Here is a 13,090-nt window from a genome sequence, read left to right as displayed (position 1 = left end):
CTTGTGGGGTACATGTAATCCTTGAGGCTACGGGGTTCTTCCATTATCTCAGGTTGGTCTGGTGTGTTTTCCTCAGAGGATGTGGGTATGTCAATTGGGTCTATTGGATTGACTCTAATTAGTCGGTTTGATTGGTCTCTAAAGGTCACAACCATATCCTAACAAGATCATTGATCGACGAACTAACATCTAACAAGCCCACAGTCAAAAAACACGACCTAAAATTTGGTTTTGGTTGGGTTTTGGTTTCACAATGGGTTTAGAGAAATTTTGGATTAATTGGGACAAAAAGCCCAAACAACTAAAAAAAAGGCTTTTGGTTCTTGGTTTTTTTTTTTTTTGTAAGGTTAGGAGCCCAATGATTGGGGTATAAACCTATAGTCCAAAATAAAATGCAAGCCCACAAAAGAAAAGAAAAATAACAACAAATAATTACAAGCATATAAAAGAAAAAGAAAAAGAAAAAGAAAAAGAAAAAATTATTACAAGCCCAAATAGAAAATAAAGAAAAAGAAAAATAAAATTATTACAGGCCCAAATATAAACACTTAAATACAAGCCCAGATAAATTTAATGAGGCCCAGTTGGGTTAGCTCATGGGTTAGGCTTACTTGATTTTTGGAGGGAGCCCAAATTTGGGCTTTTTATCCCTTTTTAGTTGCACAGGCCCAGTTGGGCTTTAGGATCGTCCTAAGCAGCTCACGTCCAAGCCCAGCAGCAGAAGGTGGAGCAGAGCCCAGCAGCAGAGAGTTGGCACAAGCCCAGCAGCAGAGAAAGCAGGCTTTGGCTTTGGCTTTGGCAGCAGCAGCAACAGCAGCGGCTGCACAGCAACAGCACCAGTAGCAGCACTTGCAGCAGCAGAGCAGCAGCACTTGCAGCAGCACCACAGCAACAGCAGCAACACTTGCACACCAACAGCAGCAGCACTTGCACTTGCAGCAGCACTTGCAGCAGCAGAGCAGCAGCACTTGCAGCAGCAGAGCAGAATCTGCAGCTTCACAGCAGCAGCTTCACATCAGCTTCAGCAACACTTGGAGTTGCAGCAGCACAGCAGCAGAACTTGCAGCAGTGCAAGGTAATGCAAGGCAATGCACTTAGTGAAGCAAAAATAAGACAGAAAACAGGAAACAAACAGAAAACAAGCAAACCGCTACCGAGTCCCCGGCAGCGGCGCCAAAAACTTGGTGTGAAGGGAAAAGTAACCTACAAACTAGCCTGCAAGTATACAGGGAAGTTGAAGCAAGAAATAGTAAATAGGGGTTTGTCCACAGGGACTTGGAGGATTTGCTAAAGTTCTCTTTGGGGAGTTTCTAAGGTTTTCTGAGTTCAAGGGAGGGTATTAAGGCTTTTGATTCCACTACCTGACCCTAGGCTAAGGAAATTGTGATGCAATGTATGTCTTGTTTTTTTCATGAAAGATTACAAAGAAGGATAGAGTAACTAACCTAGCTAAATGACCCCTAGCATCAGCTGTCTTTCAACAGTACAACTGATCACAAGTATTTAGCTCAACTAGCTAACTAAGCTTGATGCAGTCTCTCTAATGGATTAAATTCTCACACACTGACCTAGCTGCACTCCTAGCATCAGCTGTCTTCTAACAGCACAGCTGATCACAAGTGAAGTAACTCAAATGGCATTTCATTAATCCTAAGGCAGTTAAAGCATTTCAAGACAATACATATACATTTACTATCCTAGCATATGATCAAGAGCTTCCTCTAAGCCCTAGCAAAAGAATTAGAACATGAACATGCTTATAATCATGATATTAACACATACACACATGCTCCACATGATAACAACACACTTCACAGTCAATTTTTGTGCATAACCAACATTCCACATGAACTAAAAAATGTTACTGATATATGAGGTAAAATGAAAACTAAAACATGTGTTCACTGGCTAGCCCAGAGATGTCCACAGTTACAACCCAACAATACATATTTATACCCAAATCCCTAAATTATACAATTAGGGTTTATAGAAAAATCCCCAAATTCCAACAGTGAAATTAACTCACCTAATCTTCAAATTGACGTCGACCCATCCTTCCTCTGACTCTCCTGCTCCATTCCCACGCGCCAATTGATACTCTAGACTCGCCTAATCGATTGATTTTTATTCTAGGGTTTCAGAGAAAGGGTGAGAAGAAAAATCAATCAAATAGGGGGCTAGAAAGAGGGGGATGATGATAGTAGTGATGGGTTTAGGTTTAGGGTTGGTTTGGTGGTGTTTGGTGGCGTCAGGGAGATGACAGGGGAGAAGGTGGTGGTGATGGTGGTGCGGCAGGGTAAGGTGGTTGCAGAGGGGGGGGGGGGGGGGGGGGGGGGGGGGGGGGGGGGGGGGGGGGGGGGGGGGGGGGGGGGGGGGGGGGGGGGGGGTGATGGAGGAGATGGTTCGATAGAATGGGAGAAGGGTCTGTTTGGTTGGGGTGTAAGTGCTCGGTCGCTAGGGTGTGAGGCGGGTCCATCAAGAGGTGATGTTTCGTGAGATGGGCCGTGGGATGTGAAGATGGTAGGTAGATCGGATGGTGATGCGGAGGCAAGCGAGGAGCGACCGTCAGATTTTTTGATACAACGAAGTTAACGGCTCTAGATGGGGTTAGGTGTTGTAGTGTAAGGCGGAGATATCAAACGTTGATGAACAACAAGGGAGCGACCGTTGGATTCAACTACCATCTAATCTGAAGGCTTGGAATTTCAGCGCTGTGGTGCTTGGCAGAGACTTCAGATTTTGATGCTCTATGAAGGAGCGACCGTCGGATGCTTCTGAGAACTGATCTGATGGCTGAGAACGGAGGCGCTTTTGTGTGTAGAAAATGAGGTTGTGCGCACCATTCTTCGCGGCTTCCTTGCGTAATTTCTCCCGGCTTTTCACTACTTTTCTGCTCTTTTCGCTCCGCGACTCATCCGAACTTTATTTATTACCAAAAAATGCAAAATTAATTAATAAAAATATTTATTCTTGAAAAACAATGAAAATACAGAATATGGGATAAAATGTAGAATTAATGCACAAAAGATGAGTTAAAATGCCAACAAAAAGGGATAAATATATACAATATTTGGCACTCATCAAGATGTCTGATAAGCAGTGGAACAAGATGAATAAATTATGTCTTGCTTCGATACGAGGGTGTTTAGAAACTGCAGTAAGAGTTAATTATCAGCACGAGACTTAAGCTAAGGATCTCTGGGAAAATCTAGAGAAGGAATACCTTTTGAAAAACGTGGCCAATAGGATACATCTTAAAAGAAATTTGTATCGCTATAACATGAAGAGAGGTGCAACCCTAACCGATCACCTAGATTCATATAATAAACTTCTTGCTGAGTTGGTTAAATACGATGAGAAGATCAACGACGAGGATCAAGCTTTGTCTTTGATAAGCTCACTTCCTAAAAAGTATGAACCCGTAATTAAAGCTTTAATGCACGACAAGTATAAGATGACATACGCTGAGGTCACTACAGCATTGCGTAGTGAGGAGTTCAGGAAGATGGATCTTGAATACCTTGCAAGTGAAGCTAATAATGATTTGCTTGTTGCAAGAGGTCGTTCATCAGACATGAGAAAGAAGAATGGTGGTTATGGTAAAGGTAGAGGACGTTCTAAGAGTAGAACGCGACTGCAGAAAGATGAGTGTGCTTGGTGCCACGACTTTGGTCATTAGGCTAAGGATTGTACCAAGCGTAAGGAAAGATAAGGAGATAATAGTAATACCGAGGTGAACATTGCTAAAGGTAATGAAGAATCAGATGATGCTTCTGATTTCTCACTAACTGTGACACCATCAGCTTGTACTATTACAAATGGTATATGGGTATTAGATACTAGAGCAACGTATCATATATGTCCATATCGGGACTGGTTCTCAAGTTTTGAAGAGCTTGATAGAGAAGTAAGTATGGGAAACAATCATACCTGCAGGGTGATTGGGATTGGTAGTGTTCGTATCAAGATGGATGATGGTATGGTTAGAGAACTGAAGGAGGTAAGATTTGTACCTGCCATAAAGAAGAATCTGATTTCACTCGGAACTTTAGAAGCTAAGGGCTATAAGATAGTCGCTGAAAATGGTGCTCTAAAGGTAATCTCTGGATCTATGGTAATCATGAAGGGCACACGTCATCATAACTTGTACTACTTGATTGGGAGTACAACAACAGGGGATGTGTCTATTTCTGAACACATCAAGAGTGCAGCTACCGAGAAGAAAAAGCTATAGCACATGAGACTTGCACATCCAGGTGAGAATTCGTTGCATAGGTTGATTCAACAAGACTTTTTAAAAGGTGTTATTGCCTGCAAGTTAGCATTTTGTGAACATTATGTTAAGGGAAAGAAAACAAGAACAAGCTTTGGCACAACTATCCACAATACTAGTGGAGTTCTTGACTATGTTCACTCAGATGTTTGGGGTCCTTCCAAGAATGCATCATTGGGAAGGAAACATTGGTTTCTGTCGTTCATTAATGATTATTCTAGGCGCGTACGGGTGTACACCATGAGGCATAAGGATGATGTCCTAAAAATCTTTGTGAGGTGGAAAAAGGAAACTGAGACTCAAACTGGCATAAAAATCAAAGTACTACGTTCGGACAATGGTGGAGAGTACAAGAGTGATCCATTCTTGCAAGTATGTCAAGATGAGAGGATAAAGAGGCACTTCACAGTTAAGAAGACACCACAACAGAATGTGGTAGCTGAATGCATGAATTGTACTTTGCTGGAGAAGGTACGATGTATGTTATCTAATGCTAGATTAGGTAAGGCGTTTTGGGCTGAGGCAGTTACGTATGCGTGCTTCCTCATTAATAGGTTGCCATCAGCTGCATTAGAAGGTAAAACTCCTATGGAGAAATGGTTTGGTAAACCAACTTATGATTATGACTCACTTCATATCTTTGGTTGTCCTGCTTGGTATCATGTTAGTGAAAACAAGCTTGATAGCCGTGCCGTGAAATGAAACTTTGTGGGTATGAAGAATGGAGTAAAAGGGTTCAAGATTTGGAATCCAGTTGAGAAGAAGATAGTCATGAGTAGAGATGTCACATTTGATGAGATGTCTATGGTAAAGTCTTGGGGTTCTCGGCAGGTGGAGAACAGAAGCACCAGTACTAGTGAGCCTTTGCAGCAGGTGGAGATTGATGCAACTCCACCAATTCCAGTTAAGTCTGTATTTATCGAGAATACTTCTGAAGACATTGGGTCCGCAAGAGAAATATCTACTGAAGTTCCAAATGATAGTGACGTTGTTGAGGAAGAGGAACAAGAGTCAGTAGAAGATACAGAAGCTACGGTCACGGAAACCATAGCAACCAGCAAACCAAGAAGATCAACCAGAAAGCCTGGTTGGATGAATGATTACATTACTTATGCATTACCAGTTGTTGAAGATAGTACTCCTACTTCCTATTTAGAAGCTGTACGTAGTGCAGAGTGTAAAGAATGGGAAGGTGCAATGCAGGATGACATGGAGTCTCTTTACAAGAATGGCACATTGATTCTTATGAAGCTTCCGAACGGTAAGAAGGCCATAGGGTGCAAGTGGGTATATGTTAATAAAGAAGGATCTTCGGTGAATCAAGTTCGCTACAAGGAAAGGTTAGTTGCAAAAGGTTATGCCAAAAGAGAAGGGATTGACTACAATGAGGTGTTCTCTCCGGTGGTAAAACACTCATCAATCCGTATTTTGTCGGCCTTGGTAGCACAATATGATTTAGACCTAGTTTAGCTAGATGTTAAGACGACGTTCTTACATGGGGATCTAGAAGAGGAGATTTATATGACTCAGCCGAGTGGGTTCAAGGTTGATGGAAAAGAAGATTGTGTATGTAAATTGAATAGATCGTTGTACGGGAAAAAACAGTCTCCAAGAGAATGGTACAAGCGATTTGATCAGTTTATGATAGGCCAAACATACACAAGAAGTCACTATGACCATTGTATATACTTTAAGAAGATATGTGATGGGTCTTTCTTATATTTGCTCTTGTATGTCGATGATATGCTGATTGCATTGAAAAACAAGAAATACATTGATAATTTGAAGAACAAGTTATCATATGAGTTTGAGATGAAAGATCTGGCACAAGCTAAGAAGATTCTTGGCATGGAGATTCAACGTGACAAAGAGAAGGGTAAAGTTTGTTTGTCTCAAAAGGAATATTTGAATAAAGTGTTACAGAAGTTTGGTGTCTACGAAGGAACTAAATCTGTCAGTACTCCCTTTGCTCCTCATTTTAAGTTGAATGCTCGTATGTCTCCCACTACTGAACAAGAGAAAAAGTATATGGCCCAAGTCCCATATGCTGAAGTTGTTGGTAGCTTGATGTATACGATGGTATGTACAAGGCCGGACATTTCACATGCAGTTAATATGGTCAGCCGTTATATGCAGTGTCCTGGTAAGGGACATTGGCATGCTGTGAAATGGATTTTGAGGTATCTTTATGGTACGGTTAATGTTGGCTTGGAGTTTGTGAAGGATAGAAGTAACTATCAGTTGTGTGTTGGGTATGTGGATTCTGTCTATGTTGGTGATTTGGACAAAAGACGTTCAACTACAGAGTATGTATTTACCGTAGCAGAGGCACCAGTAAGTTGGAGATCAATCTTGCAGTCTACTATGGCGCTTTGAACTACAGAGGCAGAGTATGTGGCAGTGACTGAGGCATTTAAGGAGGTTATATAGTTACAAGGTTTGCTAGATGACTTAATAGTTGTGCAAGACCAACTGCCTGTGCATTGTGATAGTCTAAGTGCAATTTATTTGGCTAGGAATCAAGTGTATCATGCTAGAACCAAACATATGGACGTACGATTTCACTTTGTGAGAGAAATTCTTGAAGAAGATGACATTCTACTTGTGAAGATCAATACCAAAGACAATCCATCTGATATGTTGACTAAAGTAGTATCTGGGATCAAGTTTCGACATTGTTTGAAATTGATCCACATCCTTCCAGTTTGGTGAAAGGCCTTTTTTGGGGTAAATGTTCTTATGAACCTGGTGGAGGTCTTCTAGCAAGGCCATTTAAGAGAACTATGGTTGGGTTTGATTCCTATTGAGGATACGTAGGCAGCCAATGATGGTTCAATCAACGTTGGAAGATGGAGGTAATTTTGTCTATTGATCGTCTCATGCATGAATGCATGATCCGAGGTGGAGAATTGTTGGCAGGATGGTCAAGGACTAGATTAGGAAATCTAGTTGGTTAAGGAAACCAAGTACTTGTGTCCTAAGTATAGAAGCTTAAGAGGTTTGTTCTTAGAGCTAAGTTAGGAAACCCTATACTTGTAGGAAAGTTTTCCTTGTTAAGGAATGTGTCCACTCCTATTGATGTGTATAAATAGCCATAGAGAGAACTAGAGAATACACACCAGAACTAAGTAAGAGTTCTCTTCTTCTCGTCTAAAGGCTTTGTATATTCCAACCTATACGGTGATATATAAAATTGCTTATTTCTTCCCGAGGATTAAACCTCGTTAAATACTTGTTCTTCTTGTGTATGTGATTGTGCTCTTGGCGATATTGAGATACCTCGCAGTAGTGCAAACCTAACGCTTCAACGGACTTTGGCGCAACAACTGGAAAAGCAGACCGACTTTACTTTTACGGATGACTGTTTCCCAAGTTTTGCATACCCTCGTCTGCATTGTACAGTGGATAGAGAAGGCAACCGAGAGAATATGATTTCTAAGATTTCTATAGGAACACTTTCCATTAAGATGATCTCTTCTTCTCTACATAAATTTTAGGGTTAAGAAGAAAATCATCTATTACGGAAATCCAGATTTAATAGACACTTTTAAGCGGACGAGTGCTGCTATCGTGTACTCAAGTGCAAAATATCATAATGAGTAGACACTTTTAAGCCATCAACTTTTTAATCTATTTATATTCCTTTTACACCCTCCATTTTCACCGACCTTACGCGAATACCCGGGGATCATTCTTGACTCACTGGTTGGAAATTCTCGACAGACTTCCAGTGTTACTTATGGGTTATGTCGAAAGACCCGGAAAGGTGAAGTGTTGTGTGAAGATCGAGGTACAAGATAGAAGGGAAACAGATTTTCCTCAGTTCTTAAGACTTTGGCCCCAACTCATTTACTAGGCGCCAATTTTCCAATCCGCAACTAAGTATAGCTTACAGATTAATCTAACAAAAGTCTAATTCTCTGAAAATTGCATATCATTTAATTATAAGCAGTATTGTGAGAATTGCATTTCCAATTCTTGAATCAATGATGAAAAAATATTTAGGTAATGCCAAAAAAAGAAAAGAAAGAACCAATAGACTATGCATTCTGAAAATGTAGTGGTATATAATTATCGAGGGTCTAGTTCACTGGTCACTGACTCGTTCTTCCAGCTTCCTTGTTCTTCGATGTAGTGTAAGTTCGACAAGGGTTCCATATTTCCGGTAGTCTCACCAAAAAATGCAGGTGCTAAAGGTAAACCGGGATCGGTCGCAGAGTAGCTGTTGAGCATTTGGACAACTGTGGGCATTGTTGGTCTATCTAAGACACCTTCTTGAACACATAATAAAGCAACATGGACGCATCTCATTGCTACGTTTCTCGAACATGTGTCTTTGAATGTTGGATCTAATATTTCTATAGCAGACCCGTTATTCCAATGTCTCCATACCTGCATTAGTTTATCCTGCGTTTTTATTATCCATCGCCTAAACAAAGTAGATTCCAAAGAAGATATTATTAATATTACTCACATAGCTTAGAAGGTCTTGAGCATTATCTGATCTGTTGTTCTTTTGTCCAGAGAGTATCTCTAATAATAGGACACCAAAACTAAAAACGTCTGATTTCACTGAGAAATGACCATGCCTCATGTACTCTGGAGCCATGTAACCACTGCAAATTAAAACACCCAAACAAAATGGAAATATCAGCATTTTTTTATACGGTTATGAACAATTAGGCGTTCAACATTTCGAAGTTAATACTTACTACGTTCCAACAATTTTGCTTGTAAGCTCTTGAGTTTGGTCATGAACAAAAAGCCTAGCCATGCCGAAATCTGAGATTTTAGGATTCGTGTCCATGTCTAATAATATATTGCTAGCTTTGAGATCCCGATGGATGATTTTAAGTTGAGACTCCTCATGGAGATAGACAAGTCCTCTTGCTATCCCTGCTATTATCTTGTATCGGCTTTCCCAATCCAGTTGTGTGCATTTAATCGGATCTGCACATTTATCCGACCCAAAACCAAAAACTTTTAGACCACCATTTAAATCTAAAATAAGTATCGACACATCCAACTATGCTAGCTAATAAAATAAGAATAAACAGAGACAGAACAAGATGCAAACCGAATAAGAACTGGTCAAGGCTTCGATTTGGCATGAATTCATAAATCAGTAGTTTTTCTTCACCAGCTAGACTAAAACCAACAAGCTTCACAAGATTTCTGTGTTGAAGTTTACCTACTAATGTAACTTCATTCTTGAACTCTTGATCACCTTGACCAGAATATTTCGATAGCCTCTTCACCGCTATTTCTCGCCCATCTGGAAGTGTCCCCTGAGGACATCAAATAACACAAAATGCAAAAAAGGTTCAAAAACAGTCACCTTCTCAGAGTTTAATTCTATGTTCCAATGTGCATGCGTTTTGTAAGTTCTAGTACCTTATAAACAGAGCCAAATCCGCCTTCTCCGAGTTTATTAGTTTCAGAGAAATTGTCTGTTGCAGCACTTATCGTACTGAAGTTGAACTGTAAAGATTCTGGTGTTGTAACTTGAGTCTCATCATCCACATCTTCAAGACCAAAACAACAAAATGTGGGAACCCATTAAGCAAGCTTAGAGAGACATATGCCTGGATGACATGTTTGAGGGATGGGTACTTACAGACATACTTCATTATCTGTGTTCTCTTTCTCCAGAAACAGAAGAACCCCAAGGCAATGGCAAAAAGTACTGCGACAACCCAAGGAACCACTATACTGATAGTAAGTTTCGATGAGTGATTCTTATTTGCTGCAACAACATTTCCCAATTAGGAATTATGAGTAATTTGAATATATGTATGAGAAACACCAATCATCCTGACATGAATTTTGAATTTGTTATTCACAGAACAAAAGAGTACAATACTACTTACCATTTGGTACAGGTGCATTCGTTGACGGTGGCGGTGTAGGAGAAGATAAAGGAGGTGGTGGTGAAGGAGTAACCGTAGACTCAAAGAAAGGATATACTTGATATCTAATACTACAACTAGGTCTCATAACCTTTGCACCTCGCTTCCCATCACAACAAATTGGTATGTGAGATATAGCTCCGGCAAGACATGCATTACAACTTTCTGAAGGTATATCAGGAGTACACTCTACTAATCCATATACTTTTGTAAAATTAGCAACAGGTCTACTTCCAGCAGCAAAATAAGTAGAAAAACTAGTCACAGCTTGTTTTGCTAAATCATCCATTAAATCATTTAAAACTGGGTTAAATTGATCTGGATTTGAAACATTATTACGATTCCACATAAAAACTGCTGGAGTTTTTTGCATAGAATTGAAGTAATATTCATTAGAATACCTTAGCATACATTTCTCATACCAAATAATCGCCTGTTTAGAGTTTGGACATCTACCCGTTTTGTTGAAATCTTGAATAGCAAAATCAACACAACTTTGACACTCATCTTGTGGGATATCACCTCTACACTGTAAAGACCCGTAAACAGTATCTGGGGTTTGGCCATTGGTGGCGTTATAGTATTTATTTTGGATGCTTGAAGGAAAAAGAAGGTTGAGATTAGTCTGAAATGTACTGCCTCTAGTGTAATTATCACCGTAACAAATTTGATAAAAAAAATTAGCCTGTGGCTGTGCAGTTGTGTATTGTATGGTGATCAATAAGTTGGAAAGAATAAACAAGTAGATGAAGAAGGTCGAGCCATTTTCGATCTTTCTGTTTCCAATGAACATTTTTCTATTTTTCTTTTTTTTTTTAATGTTACACCAACCACAATATTTATGGGTACATATACATGGGATATTGGTTTGACTCTGAAGTCTATGTTAAGTTCAAGGGTACATGTACATATGAGTGCAGCAGACGTCAATTATGAAGATTGAAGACTGGAGACATGTACACATGGCTGTAAAGTAAAGTCAATTATGTGTGGATGCGACTGACTATGTCACGGTAGACTAGTCATATGAGTTCAGCAGACGTCACGAATAGAAAGAGGACATCAAAAACGCGTATAATTCAGAAAAAAAGATAAATGACCGAATCAAGGCGGCCCAAAATGAAGAAAAAACTGTCGCAGCTGAAGATGGGTAGGTCTTGAAATCATTGACTGGTTTAGCTCTGAAGTCTATGAAGAACCCACAAGTCTGAATAATGTGGATGTGTATGAATCACTCTCAATCTCAGTGGAATAGTCATGGTTCCAAAGACTCATGAGTCAACAGTCAAGTTCTCAGTACCTTCAGAAGGGTGGTGAATATAACAATCTCATTCTACTGTTACCACCAGTAATAAAAAAAGGGTAGGTCAACTACTAGATATTACGATAGAACAGAATTGTATTATTGAATGAGACGATTTACATTGAGAACCCATAAGGTATATATAGCGACACCATAACTTGGTATGCAGGACTAATACTTGTAAATCAATTCATACTAAATATATCAAACTCTAAATACTAAAACTTTCCATATAATATTTGTATACTCTAACACCCTCCCTCAATTTCATGGGGATTGGAAAAACCGCATGAGATTGGCCATGAAAGTTGTTGATAAACTGCGGTCCAATAAATGCCCGAGAAGTATAAGAAGAAGCGCGTCACCATTAAAAAGAATACCGATTCGGAGAACCGCCAAGCGAAAATAACATAACCGTTGATGGATCATATAAGAACCACCAATAAGAGAAAAGAGAAGAAAAGTTGACAAAGAATGGATATGATGGGTGTTGGTTAGGCCTAAGTGGCTGTCGGGCTCGGGGTCTTGGAAAATGGGGTTTTGACGTTTAAGACGGAGTGGACGGTATAATGTGGTGGTCGGAAAGATTAGAGTAAGACAGAAAAGATGTGCTTTGTTTGGTGGGAGCGGCTGATAGTGCAAAGAAAATTAAGGAAGAAAAGGTAGTGAACGGGATAGTAGTAAGATGGGAAATTAAGGGTTTGTTAGAAAACTCACAGATGTATATGCTAGGCTTGGACTAATGGCTATAGGAATGACTTACGTTTCGGGAACTGGTGGGCTTTGTTTAATGGATGGGCTTAGAGGATTTGGTGGGCTTGGTTCGGTAGTTGGGAACAAAGAACAGTAAGACGTTTATGGTGGTGGAAGAGAGAACAGATGAGATTAATTAAAGAAGTTGGGTACTGTAGAGGAAACAGAAGACGTGATAGGAGTGGAGGACGACGAGATGTGTTGGAAACAGAAGATTAGAAATAACAGCAGAAGATGTGTTGCTCGTATCGGTGATGGCAACTGATGCAGAGGACCATAATGCAGAGAAGGGTATTGGATTGATGAGTTGATAACAGCAGAAAGAGATGGAGTACGAGCAGAGTTGGTGGTGGTTATTTCCGGTGAGATAGTTTGCTGGGATGATAGCTCCAGAAGATGAGACAATCTTTGTTCTACGATGGTTAAGAAGGTACTCGAGCCGGGAACTGAGGTGATAAGGGAATGAAGGAGGTTGAATGATGGATGGGGTTCGGCAGTGTAATGAAAGATGGAGATGTTGTTATTGATCGACTTTGGCAGTGACTGGTGGATGGACGGAGGGTTACGGAGTTGATCAGTGTCCCGAGAATATGAAGACAGTGAGATGATGCTGTTGAGGTCAGCGGTGATGAAGTCCGAGGGAATGAGATTAGTGCTGGGCAGAGAAAGAAGAGGGTCCGGAGCTGAGATACTGCAGATGATGGATAGCTCCAGCCAATGGAGATGTAGTTCAGTTCTGGCAGCGAGAGTTTGAAGACAAAACAAGGATTGAAGAGAGGAAGTAATGTTGCTGCTTCCATCGCAGCGTATGATGATTGAGAAGAGCTCTAAATGAGCCAAGACAGGGAAGTT

At 40.3% G+C, this 13,090-nt stretch overlaps 1 protein-coding gene across 1 annotated transcript; it reads right to left on the bottom strand.

Annotated features, from left to right (window-relative positions):
* Positions 1-8,235: 8,235 nt before the first annotated feature.
* LOC113330099 (putative receptor-like protein kinase At4g00960) lies at positions 8,236-10,975 on the bottom strand. The gene is made up of 7 exons (XM_026576959.1): positions 10,144-10,975; positions 9,891-10,019; positions 9,668-9,798; positions 9,351-9,561; positions 8,986-9,223; positions 8,748-8,889; positions 8,236-8,665 (listed from the first exon to the last, which is right to left on the bottom strand). Exons 1-7 carry the CDS (start codon positions 10,973-10,975, stop codon positions 8,345-8,347), a joined length of 2,004 nt encoding a protein of 667 aa, XP_026432744.1. The 3' UTR covers positions 8,236-8,344.
* Positions 10,976-13,090: the final 2,115 nt, after the last annotated feature.

The sequence above is a fragment of the Papaver somniferum genome, unplaced genomic scaffold (assembly GCF_003573695.1).
Source record: "Papaver somniferum cultivar HN1 unplaced genomic scaffold, ASM357369v1 unplaced-scaffold_117, whole genome shotgun sequence".
Lineage (NCBI taxonomy): Eukaryota > Viridiplantae > Streptophyta > Magnoliopsida > Ranunculales > Papaveraceae > Papaver > Papaver somniferum.
The sequence above is the reverse complement of the archived record's forward strand: the minus strand, read 5'-3'. Positions and strand labels throughout refer to the sequence as shown.